We start from the raw sequence: 18,651 nt of genomic DNA, 5'->3' as shown, positions 1-18,651 counted from the left end.
TCCTTATAGAATAGAAATTGGACATATTTCCCACTAATTAAGTAACGGCTTCAATGGGTGCAATGGTAAAAATAAATTAAACAGTAGCTTCTTTATTACCTGTAACAGATGCTGAACTTCACTCTAGCATTTACCTACACTGCTTCCATCAGCATAAGAAATATGAATGGAGGATATTTTTCTTCCCTTACAACCCATGCCACCCCAGGTTACTTTCACCTACTCTGGAATCTCAGAACTGTACTCCTTACACACAAACTTCCTGGTCCCTTCTATCAGTAGGGAAGAAACACTCTCCATGTATGATGGCTGCTTCAAATTTAGAACAAAGGGAAGGGAAACAGTTTACTGAACCAGTAACTTTCTAATACCACAACCTCCAATAAAACTGCCTCATGTTTTGACAAGATTCTCTCACGGACTGATGACCAATGAGATGGAAGGGGCAGTATTCTTTCTTCAGAAAAATAACTGACTCCCTTTTACTTTAAATCATATTTATTTCAGCAGAACCCCATCTGTCCAAGAAAGAAAAGACAACGGGTAAGTCTGGCTTTTTACTTTTCTTAATTTATGCTTCTAAAATGAATCCATTGACCAACCTACAAATAAAAACTAGATTTCCAATTGCATTGTTACACATTAAAAAACTTTTGAAGCAAGCTGCAAAACAGGAAGAGTTTGTCCAATTAACTGTTGATGTTGAATTGGTTGTTTTAATACTTTTTGTCACGAACAAGAGGAAAAGGTGTGACAGGTTTACAGGAGAGGAGAGAGAAATCCAGAATAGATACATTTTCAAGTTTAAGAATTGTACCTCTTCCTCCTCCTCCACCTGGAAGCATAGGTGAAAGCCTTAAAGGACCCTCCAACAAAGTTGGAGGGGAAAGAAAAGCTCTTGTTTCAGATGAAGGCCGGCCCATTGGTGAGGGTCCATATGGGGAATGCTCTGGAACAGTTAAAACAAAATACTCAAGTTCACAATACTTAGTTTAACAAACTGTATAAATAACTTCTCATGTGAAGTTAAAAACCAAACTGTGTAACTAAAATGAAAACTGTGCTCTCATCACCATGTGTAACATATTCCCAGTCTACTCTCATCAATACTTCAAATGCTCTTAGTTTCAACAAAATACTTGATGTGACCTAGAGTCACTTATGACCCAATTATTTTTTTAAATGACTGGTATTTGTACATACACATGGTCAAAATAGTTTTCAAACAATTAAATATGTGTGGTCTTGGGAAACAAAACCATAAACCAAAAGAATTAGGCTCTATTTTACAATTCAATACTGTACCTCTGCCAAATGGTCTCATTGGAATATCAAGAGCATAAGGGTCTTTTTCTAAAAGTTCAAGTTTAAATTCTGCTTCAGTTAATCTGCAAAGAGACAACAAATTAAGTAGTAAGTGACCAATAAATGCAAAAGCTTTACCAGACCAGAAGCTTTATTGCCAGGCTTTCTACCTAACTGGATAATGAAGCAAGGTATTTTATCCTAAATAAATGTGACAAAGAATGTCACAGTACTCTGAACTTAAAAATGCCTGAAAGTATTTCTGTATGCTGCTGTGTTTAAACTGTAATTCAGAAGTTGAAGTTGCATTTTAGATGCCACATTCCCAGTATGACATCACTCTAATTGCCCTGCAAGTATTAGTTAACCTCACACCTGAAAGTTCCTCTCAATTACCACCAGCTGTTAGTTCAGCACTAACTTCTGAGATAAGCTGTGAAATCGTAAGGTAACCCCATCATCTGGTTGATACACACTTATGTAAAAAAATAAAACAAGCAAACAAACAAACAAACCCCCTCTTCCCCCCAACATTTGTGTTCTAGTACTACCTTCTGTATCTTTCCTGAGGCATTTCAATACTTCACATGTTCCTCAGTTCTTACTTTCTTGCATGTCATAATTACAGGAAAGCTCAAGTGACTCTCCTTCTTTCAGATCTCACTGATCTCTCTGCTGTCTTTGGGCCACAATGCATCAACAGAAAACATCGATCTGCCTAAATCCAACACATGCCAAACTGCATTTGTTTGGGAGTAGAGAAGAACTGCACTTACTTTTGTCTGTTATGTGCATTTTCTTTTTTTATTTCATTGAGGTGTCTTTCAGCTGCTCGGGCTGTCAGCTTTGGGAAAGAGCAAAAACCAGATGCTTAGATATTGCTATTTTTTTATTAAATGCCTAATAAATATGACAATTCCTAGGTCCAAGACATTCTATGTGAAGTGTAGAAATGGCATTTTCACAAGATATGACTCACGTATGGAGCCTCACACATGTCAGCAAATGATATTAGCAGCTCTAAAACCTAAATTTTGGAGGAATGATAAGGCTTTCTGCAGGTTCTTAAAACTTCAGAAATTGAATTCTTTGGTTATACCTGGATTGAAGTATCTACAGAAGATTTGAAGTCTCAAATTCTGTGTAAGAATGTTGTATTTTAAAATTAGATAGATAAAATCTCTGGAATTATGATCATAAAGCACCACAGCTTTTAGCAGGATTTTATTTCAGACATTCCATGAAAGTGAAGAATGTATTAGTCAGGAGATATTTTAAATTTTCCTGTTTGGAAAAAGAAGGCAAAAATTGATTTTGTAGAAACATTCTCAGGAAGCTGTTAAGGAACATACTGTTCTCACAGGACATAATGTCTTCTACTTGTAGATAAAAGAAGTGAAGTACACCCAAAGAAAATATCAAAATGGCATTGAAACAAGGCCAAAAGCTTTCATTATTAGCAAAATGTCACACATTTGTTATATGGTGTCATGTTCTTCCAGCAGATTTATCACTATAACAAATGATACAAGATTATCATTCTACTGTCTTCATAAGTATCCAGTTTAATTTTTCCAACTATTTTATACAATAGAAGTGTTTTTAACATACTTTTGTGTATTTCTGCAAGAAATATGTTTAAAAGTGAAAGGTCAGAGAGAATTTTGATGATCTGGTTTTAGTATGACCCAAAAGGTGTTAAAGTAAACTTTCCAAATAATGAAAAATGAAGAAGCAGAAAACACAGGAAATTCAGTATTTGGAACTTACCCAATTATCATGAGCTTTTTTCTCATGTGAAGTAATCTGTGAAAGAGAGATTCATTATTCATCTAAACCCCAAAACTTATGATTGTATGCTCTATTTTATAAATTTAATGTGTGTGGCTAATTTATAATGAGGTGCCTAAACTGGAAATTCAGCTTTTCAGTAAAGTTATCTGGTGATCTCTGCTATGAAATCTTGTCAGTCAAAACCAGATGACACTAAGAAGAGGGAGGCAGAGGCAAAATTAGACACCCAACAAAGCCAAGCCCAACACAGTTCACAAGCTAAGAGCAAGTGGTATTCCAGTTGCAGTAAATCCCTCCTACTGGCACAGATGTTGTCACAAAGCACAAAATACCTGATTCTCATAAGAACGAATGGTTCTCTCCAGCTCTTCCTCCAGGTCCTTTGCTCGCTCTCTGTAACAAAATGAGAATTTGATATTGGAATAAAACATGCAGGAAAGTTTTGAATACAATAAACTCAACAGTAGCCACAAGGTGTAATTATTATTTTTAATCCAAAAGACAGTATTGTATTAGACCCATGGGATACAAAGGAATTATACTAATGGTGGAAATTCTAGGCCTTACATTCTAGGCAAACAGGGATGCAAACAAGAGAACAGAACCCAAACCCCGACACACCCCCAGCTTTTCAGTGGTTTGTGATGTTTCCAGCATAAAGGCTGTCCTTCCTCACGTGCCCTACCAGCCAGCCTGACCCAGCTCAGCACAGGAACTGATGTGGCTGGAGCACCACACTGTCACAGGCTACCAGTCAGCCCTGAGACGCCTGCACTGAAGAGACTTCAAGACCTCGTGTATGATGCCACCTTTGCTGCCAGCTGCCCTGTGCACAGCCTCTCTAGCTTCTACACTTCCTCAGCAGGTGGGCCAAAGACACTGACATTGCTTGGTTATACTCAATTTTTAGTATTAATATTATCTTTAAAATTGGGATGGCTACAAAATCCATGTTCTGGATAAATCAGGAAGAGTGAATTCTGTCTCCCTGTCTGAATACTGAAGAAGGTCCACAAAGAAGTATTGATCATTACTGTTCAGTTAGGCCTAATGCCCCCATAAACAATGAAGTAAAATGGCAAATATACATTACATATTGAAAAATTCTGTCACAGTTAGAGGAAATGCAGAAAAAAACCCAGAGGTACACAGCTGGTGTAACAAAAACCAGAGCAAAGCAGTTAAGAAACAGCTACAGCAAATATTCACCCATGACAATATTTTAGTAAATAATTTCTAAGCAACAGGACTATCTGAAAAGCTTTGAGAAACAGAAAGAGAATACTATAACTACACAGCATAAATGTTATCTCTGTAGGAAAACTGAACATTCTATTTATTTCACAACATTCTCTTAACTTTTTATTTTTAGCTTTGTTCAGTAATGGGAACTAGATTAGAGACCCACTTTACCACACCATTAAAACTAATGTATCAGTACAATTAGGATTCTAATGCAAGAGCAGGTGCCATAATCTTCAACACCCAAATGTTTTAACATTTTAACTTTTTTAAAAAGTAAAACCACCCTCAGTCTGTATTATTACACACAGACTAGTGTCTAACACACATACACCACAAAGAAAATGGAAAAAAATACATTTGCTTATGCTTTGGGGTTTTTTTAATTCTCTATTGCCCTTTCTTCACTTTGGAACAAGTGATTACAGCAACTAAAATCTGCAATTACCTGTAGCTGTTAAGTTCTTCAGCAGCATGAATAATTTTTTCATCTACTTTAGAAAGCTTTTCCTCCTTCTGTAGACGCTCCCTCTCTTCTACAGTCAACTTCCTTTAAACAAAATTCAAAAACTATGGTAATTTTGTTTCAAGTCAACAATTTTGAAAGCAGCCACAAATCATATCAAAACTAAAACCCAAACTACATTAAGGGTCAGTGATTTGTTCTGGTATTTTCTAAAAATAATTTTCTAGAAGGGAAAAAAAGATTGCTACTAGCTATTAAAAAAAAAAAAAAAAGGTCTTTCCAGGTGCTCCTTTTTTATCCTTATGCCTTATTGGGCATTACAGAAGAAAAAACTCATGCATAAGGTAGTTTTGCAGAACACACATGGAAACCACTGCTGAGTACAGCCCTGAATGGATAAACTGGTCAAACAAGCATTTTCCTGTGAACAGCAGCTCTTAGCAATCAAGTGTCTAAATCGTGGATCTTGTGAACATGATTTAAATTTCTTTTTTACTCAATCTTCATTTCCTACTTTTTCATTTTCCCTGTTTGAACAGACCCAGTTTTTAAAAGTTGCCTATATTAATTCTAAGGCTTTTTTGTGCTGCTACATCACTCCACCTGCTTCTCCCCACTCCTTTTTGCCTTTTCTAAAATTCTTCGATAAGCAGTGTACATTTGCTCAGTTTTAGTGAGGTTATTTTTAAATATCATCCACACAGCCTACTTTCTGCCTGCTTATTGTATCTTTTTTTTTTTAACAGGTTCCTTCCCACTCCCTCCCTGCTCTTTTTTAAAAATCACAATGCTAATGCAGTGATTTCTAGGATTTATTGCACCTACAAGGATGCTAAATATCTACACAAATATACATGCTACAGAGCAGATTACTGAAAGAAATACTTCAAAAAGGTCCTGCACACTGCTCTAGTCTAGTATAGGATCTAGTCTTGAGCTGATTCTCTTGCTGCCTTCAAGATTATGAGAAATAATTTCTGATTAGTAAAACTGTAATTTTACACCATGCCACAAAGTGATGTGCACTGCTGACACACACACACACACACACACACACACACACACTCCTGAAGTTACTACATGCCCTGGACCAATCAACTTTATTTGCTAGTCCTGAACATATTTCTGATTTCAATCACTAGGTCATAATCCCTACTAATATTCTGACTGTGAGGCAGATAACCAGAACATGAAGACTTTCCTCACTTTCTTGGGGAGGAAAGTCTGATTCATAAGGGCTCTAAGTTGCTTACCAACAAGAGCTTGCCTATGTTTTAAGTTCAGTTATATATATATATCTTGTCATTCCCCTGACATTCCTTGCTCTCTTTATTATATAAAATATATCTCATAGTTAAAGCACCTACTGATTTTCTTTCAGCAACTTTGACACATGCATTACATCATATAATAATTGAATAAAGAAAAAAAATAATCAAGCTTTCCTCCTTTAATTGCCTTATTTCATAGATTAAAAATCTCTTACTTCTATGTTTCTGTACTTGCTTGTGGCAGATCCTAAAATGAATTATTCATGCAAACAGTTTCTATAAACTACTGTAAACACAAATGTACATCAAAGTGTAATAAACTGTCTTCATAATTCAGAAAATTCTGGAAAGTAGTATTCAAACTTTCAATAATTTTCAGTCTCCCAAATCAGAGTTACATTCAAATCAAACAGCAAGCATTGAAGATAAGAAGAGGAACCAGCACCTGTGCAGTTTCATTTCATTTTCTTGATAAAGCTCAGTCATTACTTTGAGTTTCTGCTGAAGCTTTTGAACTTCGCTTTCAAAACGTTCATTTTCAGACTGCAAGGAAGCTTGCTGGCTCTGAAGGGTTTCTATGCGTTCTGTCAAAATTAGAGATAATTTTATTGGGATAACACATTGGCAATATTTCAGTAGACAAAAAGTTTGTAAAAACCTTTGATCCTATGTTGATTTAGTAACATAAGATACAAAGTTAATGTATTTCAATATATGACACAAAATGAGAAACCAGTAACTATACTCTCTACCTGCCACGAAGTGCAGCCCTGTGCATGTATCAGGCCTTTGCTCCAAAGCACGTAACTTCTTTGAAAAACTCAGTTTTGTACTTCAGAACCTAAATTTTCATTTAGGGCTCTTCCTATTGTAATTATTTGACTAAAGGAGTACAACTAGCACCACCATATATAAATCTGCTCTTGCAGATTTACCTATACAAGGTCCTCCTCAACAGCCTAAATAGGTAACTCAGATTTGTCAAACTACCTTTATCTTTCCAAATTGAATTCAATCAAAGTCATGTTTCTTTTCCTATTTACTATTCCTGTGCCTCTTTTCCAGAAATATAACAAGGCTTCAATAAGTTTGAACATCTTCATGGGACAGAGCTACAGTCAATTTGGAGAACTCACTAGCACAAGGACTATGTTTAAAGGACTGTTAGGAAACTGAAAAATAGAGTCTGACAGAGCATTTCACCACCCAAATAACAAAGCCATACACCCACAAGTGTTGGCTACTCTGCTAGCTATGATTATAAAAGCAATAGCTAATTACAGGTTTTAATTTGAACCTGAGTTATTTTCATTTCATAAGGTTTAATTCAGGGTGTCCTACACAACAGAGGAAAAGAAACAGAGCAAGATGTTTTTAAGTTCAATTCTCTAAATGCAGTACTTTATATTTTAAGGATTGAGCTTGCACCCATTACAAACTAACTATAATTAAGCTACCCTTTTAATAGATGGTTTTAAAATTTAGATTAAAACTACACTGTTTCATGTCCAGAAATTAGGTAAAGGAGGTATTATGTATTTATTAACATTACTTTGCTCTTGTATTTTAAGATTCTATAGCAAACTTTATAGTTACAGAATATTCCAACAGAATACAACCAAATTAGAACTTTGATTGCTCCACATCTAAAATCATGTATTTAAAAGAGCTAAGCAACATAAAAATTAATTTAAAAAATCAAGTAGTTATTACTGTAAACTTAATTCAGTTTTTACTGGAATTAATACTTGCAGCCTGTAACACCATTTTACCAAAGCAGCATCTTAAAGGCAAAACAGAATTTAATTACCCGTAAGTTCTTCTTTAGCTTTATTTTCATCAGACAGTTTTGAATACATTTGGTCTCTTTCTGCTTCCATGGTCTTTAAACAAGCATTTAACTACAATCAAAATTGAAAAAAAAGGAGAACATTATAAGATTACAAGATTAAGGAAGTGTTTGCATGCAAAATCTAATTAAACTTTAAAATATGCTGAACTCCGACACTGGTATTACCAGAATAACTACATATTAGTTAGTTTCCCCTCTTCTACCCACAAGTTTCTTAAAATCACGTACCTTTGCAGCATAGATCAATTTCTTTACAGTTCGTTTTTGCTCATCATCTGCTTGAAGGAATAGAGCAATAAATCACTTAAAAAGCATGAAGGGGTTTGTGACAGAGCTTACTGCTATTATTTGGTTTTTTATACAAGAGCAATGCCAACATACCACAATAGGCACAGCATACTTGGAGGATAAAGGAGCAAAAAAAATCAGGGGTGTGAGTAGAAGATATGCCAGTATTGTAGTGCTTTGTTTGCCAGTCAATCACGACTCAGACTGGCCATGCTAACAGTGAGAAGCTGAATACAAGCTGTAAGACTGATGGGCTTGGGCCCTATGGTACCATAAGCACCAGCACAAGAAGAAGCTGCAGCAAGAAAGAGGAAGAAGAAGGGCTTTTCTGTGTTGCTGTTTAAGGGCACTCACATCTACACCCTTAGATGATACTGCTACCACACTGCCTGCAACAAATAACACCTCTGTAAGGATAAGGAAGCAAAAATTAGGCTCTAAGGACCCTCAGTACTACTGCTGGGAGGAATTTGAAGAAAAAATAAAAGCAAGATTTCAACCAAGAAATACTACAAAGTCACTGCTTAATACACAGACGTACTGCAGAATTCTGCAAGAGACTGACCACTGAGTCTTTACACTGCACTATGACATTCTGTATGCCACACAGTGCTGAACACGAGGATAGGTTGCTACTCCAGAGATGTCCAAGCATCAGTTAACTGTCTAACATGAATGACATTGGGTGAGATTTAAAAAACTGACTTCTATAAAGCTAATCTTGCAAGTTTAGTAGCAGTTAGTCAATTCTGTATTTCTAAAACATCTGTAAAATATTTAAATAGGGAAACCATACCTAAGTGCTCTCCATTCTCTGTCTCCCCCTTTATATCTGTGTCCCAGTCGTTGTCTTCAGGCTCACCATCTTCTTGTATTGCTGAACTCCAGTCTTTCATGTTCAGTATATATTGTGTCAGTGACTAAGAAAAAGCACACAAAAACCTCACAAACAAATACAAGCAATGAAAATGCAGCTATCATTACAATTACTTTTGAAGATTTCTGTCCTTTATTTAGTTCCTTTAGCAGATTAAGTCACGTCCACATACAAGATTCTAGATGTCTGATAATACTTTTTCTATCAAAGCAGGTATCTGCAGGTCAACAGGTACATCCTTGTGAAGAATTTTCAGACAGCTCTAAGCATGCATGATTTAGTGTGGCTCCTGTATGTAAGGTACACAACTATAAGGATATACACCCAAGTTCCACACTCCAAACTGGGGACAGGGGGGAAAGCCAATACTCTATCAGAACTAAAAGAGTTTTTCCTTAGTTGTCTTTATCAGACAGCTCCAGGTTGCTGCTAAGCAACATTTTTTTTTTTTTTTTTTGCTTAGCCAGAAACATTACATTACAGAACAGAGACAGCAAACAAAAGCCCAAAAGAAGCATAAGGCAACAGGGAGAGGCTGTCAGGCTTTCTTGGAACTCTATGATTAGCATCAGTCCAAATAATTTGAGTCAATCCTAAATGTCATAATTTACCTTGATTTGGCTCTCTTTATTTTTCAAAACTTCTTCTACATCTGTTTTAGAAGACTCAAACATCTTTGTTTGTTCATTTAGTTCACTAAGTCGTTCGCCCCATCCTTCAGCTTCCTGTAAAAGCTAAAAAGGGAAATACCAGATTAGAGTGATTGTCTACAAAACCAAGAGTCGAGGATGAACAGTACTGAGCCTGCTACTTGTATTGCCTATACATAAGTGGGATTTAAATCTCTCATCCACCAGTAAGAATTAACAGAGGTAAGACTACAAGAAAGTTAGCCAAAGAGTTGAAAATTAAGACTTCTATGTTTTGTTCAGTTGCTTTAGCTGCTATAGCTGTCCATTGTAATTAGTCATTAAGATATTTTTAAGCATTTATAGGAAGTGTTCAGCTTATTCCACTGAAGTTTAAAAACCTTGGTGTGACAATAGCAATGAATAAAAAATAGTGAAAATTTATTTAACAATGACATACCCTGGAGAATGGATGGAAAACACACCCCAATAGGAATACACCTTCTGAAATGGTGCCTGTGTCTTTTCAACTTAGAAGCGGTCAAAGAAGTAAGGGAAAACAGGAAGCTTTTAGGCAGTTATTTATATAAATGTGACTTGCAAAACTGTACTATTTCTCTTTCTCCATACCTCTTGAAGTAGTTTTAAAATTTAATTTTAAAAAAGCTTCCCCTTAATGAAAGTCACAGCTGTGTGTAATCCACACCTACTAGTATGTATCTCTGCAATTGACTGTGCTTAACTAAAATGATAGGTAGGTTCCAAGGTTACATTCTACAGATATTCCCTAGCAAAATCTCATTTCACAAAAATATTTTAGGGTAAAGGGATTAGAACACCTCATCACCAGCTATTAAAAACAACCACTGCAACATATTACCTAATGACATTGTAAGAACAAATTTGAACAGATGCAAACTTTTGTTAAGACAAAACGTGCTACAACAACAACATGGGGTAAAGTACAAACAAATTGTCTTATGAGTCTGTCAAAAACCACTGCTTGAAGTTGTACAACAGGCAATCAATTTAAGAGCAGCAAATGTACAGAAAAGAATAACTAAGTTGAGCACTAAGAACATAACAGGCAGTTAAAGTAAAAAGACAACTAGAAAATGGTAATTAAACAGGAGAACTGCCATGCAAATAGACAAGCAAGCCTGAACACTACATATCAGAGAAACTAGATAGCACAGAATAGACAAGCAAGCCTGAACACTCCTTATCAAAGATAAACTAGACAGCACAGAACAAAAGGTAGGTGACTAGAACTGAATTAACACACGCTGCACCTTGGCACACAATTGCACTCTCCAAGCCATAAAAGCCACGTATGAATTTGCAGCATCATGCAAATGACATATTAGAGATTAGAAGACATACAGACAACTATTTTTAGAATTTTCATCAGCAAAAGATGAATTTTAAGAGATTCCTTCTTCATGAAGCCAAAGAGAAAATAAATTTACATGACTTTATACACCTGTAAGAATTACAATAAAGAGAAACAGCAAGGATTTGCAAGGGGCTAAAGCAATATATGCTTCCAATGGTCCTGAAGAAGGAAAAAAACAAACCAAAAACCAGCAAAGCACAGAAGTTCATTAACAGTTCCCTTGTTCAACCTAAAAGGCCCAATCCTCTCTCCGACACATCACAAACCTGAAACAGCACATCTCTTATAAAGTTTAAGCTCTGATGTGCCAGAAGAGTACGACCCATTTATGCAAATGAACAGAGGAAGAAAGGACTCTAGTTCCTTTGAACAAATAACACCTTTGTTACCTTTTGAGCATATATGAAATTCCATCTTTAAAAAAAAAGTAAGAAAGAAAAACAAAGTAGGATATGGATATTCTGATACAGTAAACTAACTCTCACAATTAGAAAGCACCTCAGAAATGAGAACACAAATAAATAAAGCAGACACTTTCTCTTTTTTACGTATCAGGTTCCAGCAACAAATAACATGAGGTTATTTATCTACTAAAAAGCACAGCAAACTACAATACGCACAAATGTTCTCAAACTACTAAAAACTGCAACAAACCTCAGTTAACAACAAAGTGTAGCAATTAATCCTAAATAATGTGGTTAAGGAATACTTATATCCAGGTTGTTTTATCTGGAAGAAATGCAAGAGAACATTTTTTTTCATCTAGGAATGTGACAAACACTGAAAACTGTTTTTATTGATTTTTTTTTTCCCCTGGTTTTCCTTGATGTAAAATGACTGCCTAAGAAATATAGGCAATTGCCAGCACTAAATATTATCTTTCTCTAAGTACTATTTTTTAACTTTATTAAAAAGGAAGGAAAGTGAAGATTTTTGTCACACACACAAATAATTGGATTATTTCTATTTGAACTCAAGAAATGACCACAGAGGGGAAAAAAAAAAAAGAAAATTCCTCTCTATTAAAAAATTATGTATTGCTTCTCAAAATTTATTACATAAGAATACTGTCACATTTGAAACAAAGCACTGAGACCAGACCCTTCCTCCTCACAAACACGAAGAGGATGTAGAATTAGAAAAAAAAGACTCTTGAAAGAATATAATTCTCAAGTAACTTAATCTCACAATTACAACAGTCAAATCCACTGCTTCTCCACCCACAGGTCTTAATAAAACTGTCTTCCTTTTTTGTTAATCACAAACATGGACTCCTTTTAGAATCAGGAAAAAAGATTTTTACTAACAGAGTTTAACTAACAGAGCTGTGCAGAACTGAAATTCTCCTCCTGCAAAAACAAAAAAGTTATTTCCAGTATCCCTTTCTTTTTTGCTGAACCACTAAGTCTGACATACACCATGTTTTGACAGAGAGGACTAAAGCACTTCCCAGCTTTTTATAAGACTGCTGCAAATATCTATCAGGTTATTCCTCAGACAACAGGGTGATAATATAGCTCAGATCATCACTCAGTCCAGAAAATAAGCACATATCCTTTAAAACCACAACAAACCACCATCACACAGAACATTAAATGCTCATAGAAAATATCTATTTGTTAGAAAAAAATAAATAGCTTCACTGTAAAGCAACCTATTGCACAGGACAACTATTGCATATACTAAATATTTTCAAATATTCAGTGTTCTTTGTGATCTGGCTACAGCACTGAGTAAAACAGACAATTACAATTTGGGAAGTAGCAATCTTTTCTATTCCTCTCTGTAACATACCTGACTTTCAACTAACAGATCTACAGTGGTACTACACTACATTTCCCCTGCCTTCTCAATACTCTGCAATTCCTCAATTTTCTTGGTTTTCTAGATCAAGTAAAAGAATCTTCTCTCTGCCTCTGTAGATAATCCTAGCAGTGGACTTGTTCAGGTATTTCTGCTTTCCAATAGGTCTCAGCAAAGTTCTTATTAGACTTACATTACCTCGTGCTCTCCTTCCACTGAGCTCCATGCATGATTCCCCACAAACTGTAACTACTGCATTTCTTTTAAAATAGAATTATTTTAGACAAACACAAAATTGTTTTAAAAAACATGTCCTCTTCCTCATTCCATTCACTAAAACACACAGGAGGTTATTAGTAAACTTGTTGAGGATGAGCTCTTTGGAGAAATCATATTTATTATTATCATAGGAAAACACAGTATTTCTAAGGATGACTAGGAAGAACCTACCTGTTTCTCACTTTCCTGGAGATGGCTGTTTTCATCTACTGCATCTTGAACAGATGTCTTGAGTCTCTCAGTATTAATCTGATACACTTTTAGGGTGGATTTGGCCTAAGTGAAATTAAAAAGTGTGTTGTTTAAACGGTATTGGTGAAGATATAGGTGGGGTCATGATGGTATCACTGAATTTGTCTTAGGTTTTCTGGCTGCGCTATATATATATTCTCACATTTCCTCTACAATTTCAACAGTTTTTGCTGCCTGTAGTTTTGCAATACTATGTATCACTGAGGAGTAAGAAAGCAAAGAAAAGACAAGGTAACTACTTCTCAACAAATGCCAATCACTATATGAAATTAAAAGTTGCTCAATGAAGCCACACCAAAGTACTAAGCTTTACAAACTCTTTTGGTTTACACAGCATAAACTGTGCACCCCTAACAGAAAAAAAATAATAGAAGTAACTACATGGGGAATATAGAAATTGCAAAAATTTGAAAACAGAAACCATAAAGGTTAGACATACCTCATCAATTTGTGACTGCATAGATTTTTCTTCATTCTCTAAAGACTCCACTTTCTCCTCAATTTCAGCCACCTGAAAATTATTAGTTGTCATACAGTGTCTTTCACATATTTGACTGACAATGTCTAGGCAACTGATAAAATTATTTTTATTTTTAAACTGAGAAAGTTCTACTGCTGAGTCAGTAAAAATGTGTGTAAAAACATGTTGCAATAAAACCAGCTTTTCTTCTTCTGAGTATTTTCCTTTATCATTTTTCCAACGTTACAGGGAAAACAAAATGGAAAATGTAGTTTTTATTTCAGAACACACAAAGAAAATAGTTTTTCTTACCTGCAGAGATTTTTTTTCTGTGAGAATTTTTTTAAATGGATAGAAGCAAAGACAGGATTCCTTTTATTCTTACCAAGGTATCATTTTCCGACTGCTTCGATTTTTCTTCTTCCAGTTCTTTTTCTAGAGTCTCTATTTCCTCACTGAGTTTCAAGTTTGACTTGTTCAGCTTTTCATGCATTTCCTATATCAAGTTGGTTTGTGAGTTAATACAACATTTGATATTAACATTAATACAACATTTGATTTTAATAAATTACATATGAGGACAACAAGTATATTTTAAATATGACAGCAAAGTATGTTTCACTCAAATACTCTAGAGACTCCTGCATGAAGAAAAGCTGTAAGAATAGCTCTGCAGGATCTGAGATGCAAAATGAAATAAACCTACTTGCTTTTTTTAACTTGAATTTTATAGAGCCTATTAGGTGTTTGATTCACTTATCCAGAACTCTTTTACAAATATATTCTTAGTTTGGGAGATACAAACAATGTAGTGGGGATTTTTCTTTAAAACTGTGCACCTCTAGACTGTGGAAATTATTTGAATTAGATGAGATGTGAGAAAAAAAATAATTCATGCACTACCCTGTCTCCTAGAAATGGGAACAATTTACTTCTTAAATACTGTCCAATATGCCATTTGTTCTAGTATTATCCATCCTCAATGCAATTGTTAAAAAAGGCTTCTCCTAATTTAAATGCTATGATTTTAAATAATTTTCAGTAACCCAAGTAAAACTATTGTGTTGGAGTTTTTGGGTTTGTCCGACTTTTTTTGCTACTGTTTTTACTTAGTTTGATTGGGTGTTTTTTTAATATGGGCCACATTTTTCCTAAAATACTGCCTTATACTGTAGAAGTAACAATTTCCATTAATCTTTTTACCTCAAAAAAAGATGCGTCTGTTGATTCTTTCATAGTGTTACCATCCTTCAGAGACAACTGTAAATCTTCAAACTGAAAAGGAATTACTTTATGTCAGAATATAGATAAATAATTGACTAGCATTAACTTGTGATGCTCTAGTCTGAAATACAGACATCACCTAAATATTCACCTTGCTGGAAATCAGGAAAAACTTAACCCTACTACACTATCCCAGTGATGTAAACAAATAAAAGACATTTTGAAGTTGCTTCCAGTGAAATATATTGTATTGAGAATTTGAAGTCAGAACTTGCTAACACCTTAATTGCTCTTAAAGACACTGACAGAAAAAAGCATTTGAAGAATCCCTTTAAAAGCTTTAAAATATCTTACTTCTAGAAAAGTTAATACTTTACTTGATAGAATCCATTTCTACAACACATCTGAAAGTAGTAATGAGGACTGTTACCTCTTTTTTGCAGAGGCTGAGTTTTTCAAGAATTTTGCATTTTTCTTCAACTAGTTCAGCAATTTTATTGGCAAGCTGCTTTTCCCTTCCTAAAACGTGAAAGACAAGCAAATGTTGCATCATCCAAATAATTAAAGGTGAAAAAAGAAATAATAAAGTCATATTGCAGAGAAATATGAAAAATGAAGTATCAAAAATAAGCTTACCTACATAAAGTCGACTCCTAACCTGGAAAAAAGAGAATAAATATTGAAAATGTCTAATCACATAGTATCTGAAAACTAATCTCTTAAGCTGTGATTCCATGCCAAGTTTAACCATGGAACTTAAAAAAGGAATATAAATACAGCTCCTATTAAAAAGAGGCAATCATATCTTCTGCTCTCACCCCCTCCATGTCTGTGTGTCTGCCCTGTCCTTCTCGCACTCTTACCAGACAAAAGAGGGGAAAGGAGATTCGTTTTCACCTGGATCACTTCAATAACACCCCTCTGTATACTCACCACATAAGCACAACTGCCTGACTGACACACAGTCAGAGAGGTAGGGAAGGGAAGGGAGGGGGAGCTCCACAGGTGAGCTCAGATTTCCTATTGAGAAAGATCTCCCACACATTACAACACACAACAGCTAAAGCTGCAGCAAGGTACTACCTAATGGGCATCCTTCAGGTGCCAAGTGAGCAGCTGCCACGTGGGGTCAAGTGCCCTGGAATCAAAACCTAACAAACTGCAGGGCAAAATCTGTCACAAATGGCCTCTACAAGAGATGCAGAACTTGGCTGAACCCACAGAACTGTTACAGCATTTCTCTCACAGCTGGGCCTGGGTCATGTGCCTAATGTAACAATGGGGCCCTCACATCTTCCCTGTTTCCTCCTAATTTAAAGCCAAGGAGTCCAAATAACGAAAAAAGGGTAAGAAAGTTGAAAGTATGCTTTTATCCTATCATCCCCAATGGATGGTTAGTTAGTCCATTACTTTTCAGTAACCATCAATTCTTCAAGGAGCAGCCAGTGCAGTTCTAAGTATGGATGACTGAAAAAGCTATCAATAACTTCTGTAATATCTCCTGCCTTAAGTGGCATGTGCAAGAGATAAACAATACCAGGTTAGCTGCTTGCATGATTTCAGCTCAAATGCCTTTTGTTTCACCCAGAGGAATGCCTCTAGAGAACAAAAGTATGACCAAATTATAGTTACATTAATTAACACAAACACGATCCCCTTACAGAGAAGGTTAGCTCATGTTAAAACCCTAAAAACGCAGCTGCTCATACCTGAAAAACTAAACACCTATGGAACCAGTCTTAAAACAGGAGTATCATTACCCCTACTACCCAAATCACATTGACTGTATGAGAGTATGTGAAAAATGGGAAGAAGTTTAGAATACTGAATTACAGATACTGATCCCATTTCCATAGCAGGGAAAGTATGGTAGGCAACTTTTATTACTCAGATCTTTACTTACTCTCAAGAGAACAAAGGCATTACCTCAAAAATATAATCTGATTTGTGCATTGAAAGGTTTCAGCACTGCAATTCTCAAAGTCATCAGATTGGTCTCACAAAGAGCATGCAGTTAAATTGGTTCAGTGCTCCAGTGTTGCAATAAACAGAATCCAGGGGTCACTGTCCAAAGAGTTTTAAAATGCCACCTTTGACAGGAAACCATATGGACTGTGTTTGCTTTAAAGACCTGAGCTGCTCTGGCTATGGCCAGGCTAGTCACAGAGATATCAATACACACAGCAATACATACACCCTAGGGAATTCATCTGTATCCTTTGAAAATAATTTAAGGGCTGACTTTGAAAGTCTGGTGTAGAAATTAAAAGAAAAGAGGAAGCCTTACTGCAGCGAGTTTCATTGCATTTCCTCTTACAACAGTCACTCACTAGATATTCAAACACTTATTATCTTGACAAAACAGATTCTACAATTTCTCTTTTAGAGAGATTCTAAATTAAATTACAATAGATTTAAAACTCTGAAGCATTACCTATCTTGAACAGGAAGGATAAGAACTTCATTAACACACTCTACATATCTGCAAGTACCTCAAATACTTTCTGTGCTGGTTTTGTTTGGAATAGAGTTAATTTTCTTCACAGCAGCTGGCATGGGACTGTATTTTGGACTTGTGCTGAAAAGCACTGAAAACACATGGATGTTGTAGATATTGCTGAGCAGTGTTCACACAGAGTCAAGACCTCTTCTGCTTCTCACCCTGCCTCACCCACGAGGAGGCTGCAGGTTCACAAGAAGCTGGGAGGGGACACAGGACAGCTGACCTTGACTGACCAGAGGGATAACCCACACCATGTTGACATCTTGCTCAGCACAAAAAGCTGAGGGGAAGGAGGAGGAAGGGGGGTGTGTGGAGTGATGGAGTTTGTCCTCTAGAGTAACTGCTACAGGTGATGGAGCCCTGCTTTCTTGGAGACAGCTGAACACCTGCCTGCCCAAGGGAAGCAGTGAATCAATTCTCTGTTTTGCTTTGTTGCATGCACTGCTTTTGCTTTTCCCATTAAACTGTCTTCATCTCAACCCACAAGTTCTCTAGCTTTCCTCTGATTCTCTCCCTCATTCCATCATGACAGAGGAAGTGAGAAAGTGGCTGAGTGGTGCTTAGTTGCTGTCTGGGGTCAGACCACAACACTTACTGATTGATAACTTCTGCACAGGAACAACAGAATTGTCAGGGCTCCAACAATGCCAGCACAAATCACTATTTCCCATGGGAAACCATACAGGTCAGGGCCAGGTCTCATATCTTCAGGCAGTGAAGCCACAGCCTGAAAAGTAAAGTAAAAAGCTTCAGCAAAAGGAAAAGAAGTTAATATTATCCACAGAAACAGACACTACATGTTGACATCGTTTACTTTCCAAGGCTTGTATATCTATTTCTTTTCCAAAACTCTGAGAAAATGGTTAACAGAAACATTTGATTTTTAAATGACAGATTTACCAGGTGAAAAAAGAAAAAAATAAAGAAGTTCCAACAAGAGAAGAAAATTAACAGATAAAGCTCTGAAAGCTTTTCTTTCTGAGACTATCAATTATCACAGAATCACAGAA

General features: G+C 35.9%; 1 protein-coding gene across 3 annotated transcripts in view; it reads right to left on the bottom strand.

Moving 5' to 3' along the window:
• MIA2 (MIA SH3 domain ER export factor 2) overlaps positions 1–18,651 on the bottom strand; it is a 36,964-nt gene that overhangs the window by 6,962 nt on the left and 11,351 nt on the right. For all 3 annotated transcript variants that reach the window (XM_018907413.3, XM_018907415.3, XM_009101899.4), the window contains 18 exons: positions 18,237–18,368; positions 15,775–15,796; positions 15,569–15,657; positions 15,118–15,189; positions 14,300–14,410; positions 13,894–13,965; positions 13,374–13,478; positions 9,707–9,829; positions 9,015–9,138; positions 8,159–8,205; positions 7,889–7,979; positions 6,524–6,662; positions 4,790–4,891; positions 3,432–3,492; positions 3,076–3,111; positions 2,082–2,149; positions 1,306–1,388; positions 818–949 (listed from right to left, as the gene is read on the bottom strand). In XM_018907413.3, coding sequence (XP_018762958.3) covers positions 818–949; positions 1,306–1,388; positions 2,082–2,149; positions 3,076–3,111; positions 3,432–3,492; positions 4,790–4,891; positions 6,524–6,662; positions 7,889–7,979; positions 8,159–8,205; positions 9,015–9,138; positions 9,707–9,829; positions 13,374–13,478; positions 13,894–13,965; positions 14,300–14,410; positions 15,118–15,189; positions 15,569–15,657; positions 15,775–15,796; positions 18,237–18,368 — 1,609 coding nt within the window. The remainder of the gene's footprint in view (positions 1–817; positions 950–1,305; positions 1,389–2,081; positions 2,150–3,075; positions 3,112–3,431; positions 3,493–4,789; positions 4,892–6,523; positions 6,663–7,888; positions 7,980–8,158; positions 8,206–9,014; positions 9,139–9,706; positions 9,830–13,373; positions 13,479–13,893; positions 13,966–14,299; positions 14,411–15,117; positions 15,190–15,568; positions 15,658–15,774; positions 15,797–18,236; positions 18,369–18,651) is intronic.

This window comes from Serinus canaria, chromosome 5 (genome assembly GCF_022539315.1).
Source record: "Serinus canaria isolate serCan28SL12 chromosome 5, serCan2020, whole genome shotgun sequence".
Lineage (NCBI taxonomy): Eukaryota > Metazoa > Chordata > Aves > Passeriformes > Fringillidae > Serinus > Serinus canaria.
The sequence above is the reverse complement of the archived record's forward strand: the minus strand, read 5'-3'. Positions and strand labels throughout refer to the sequence as shown.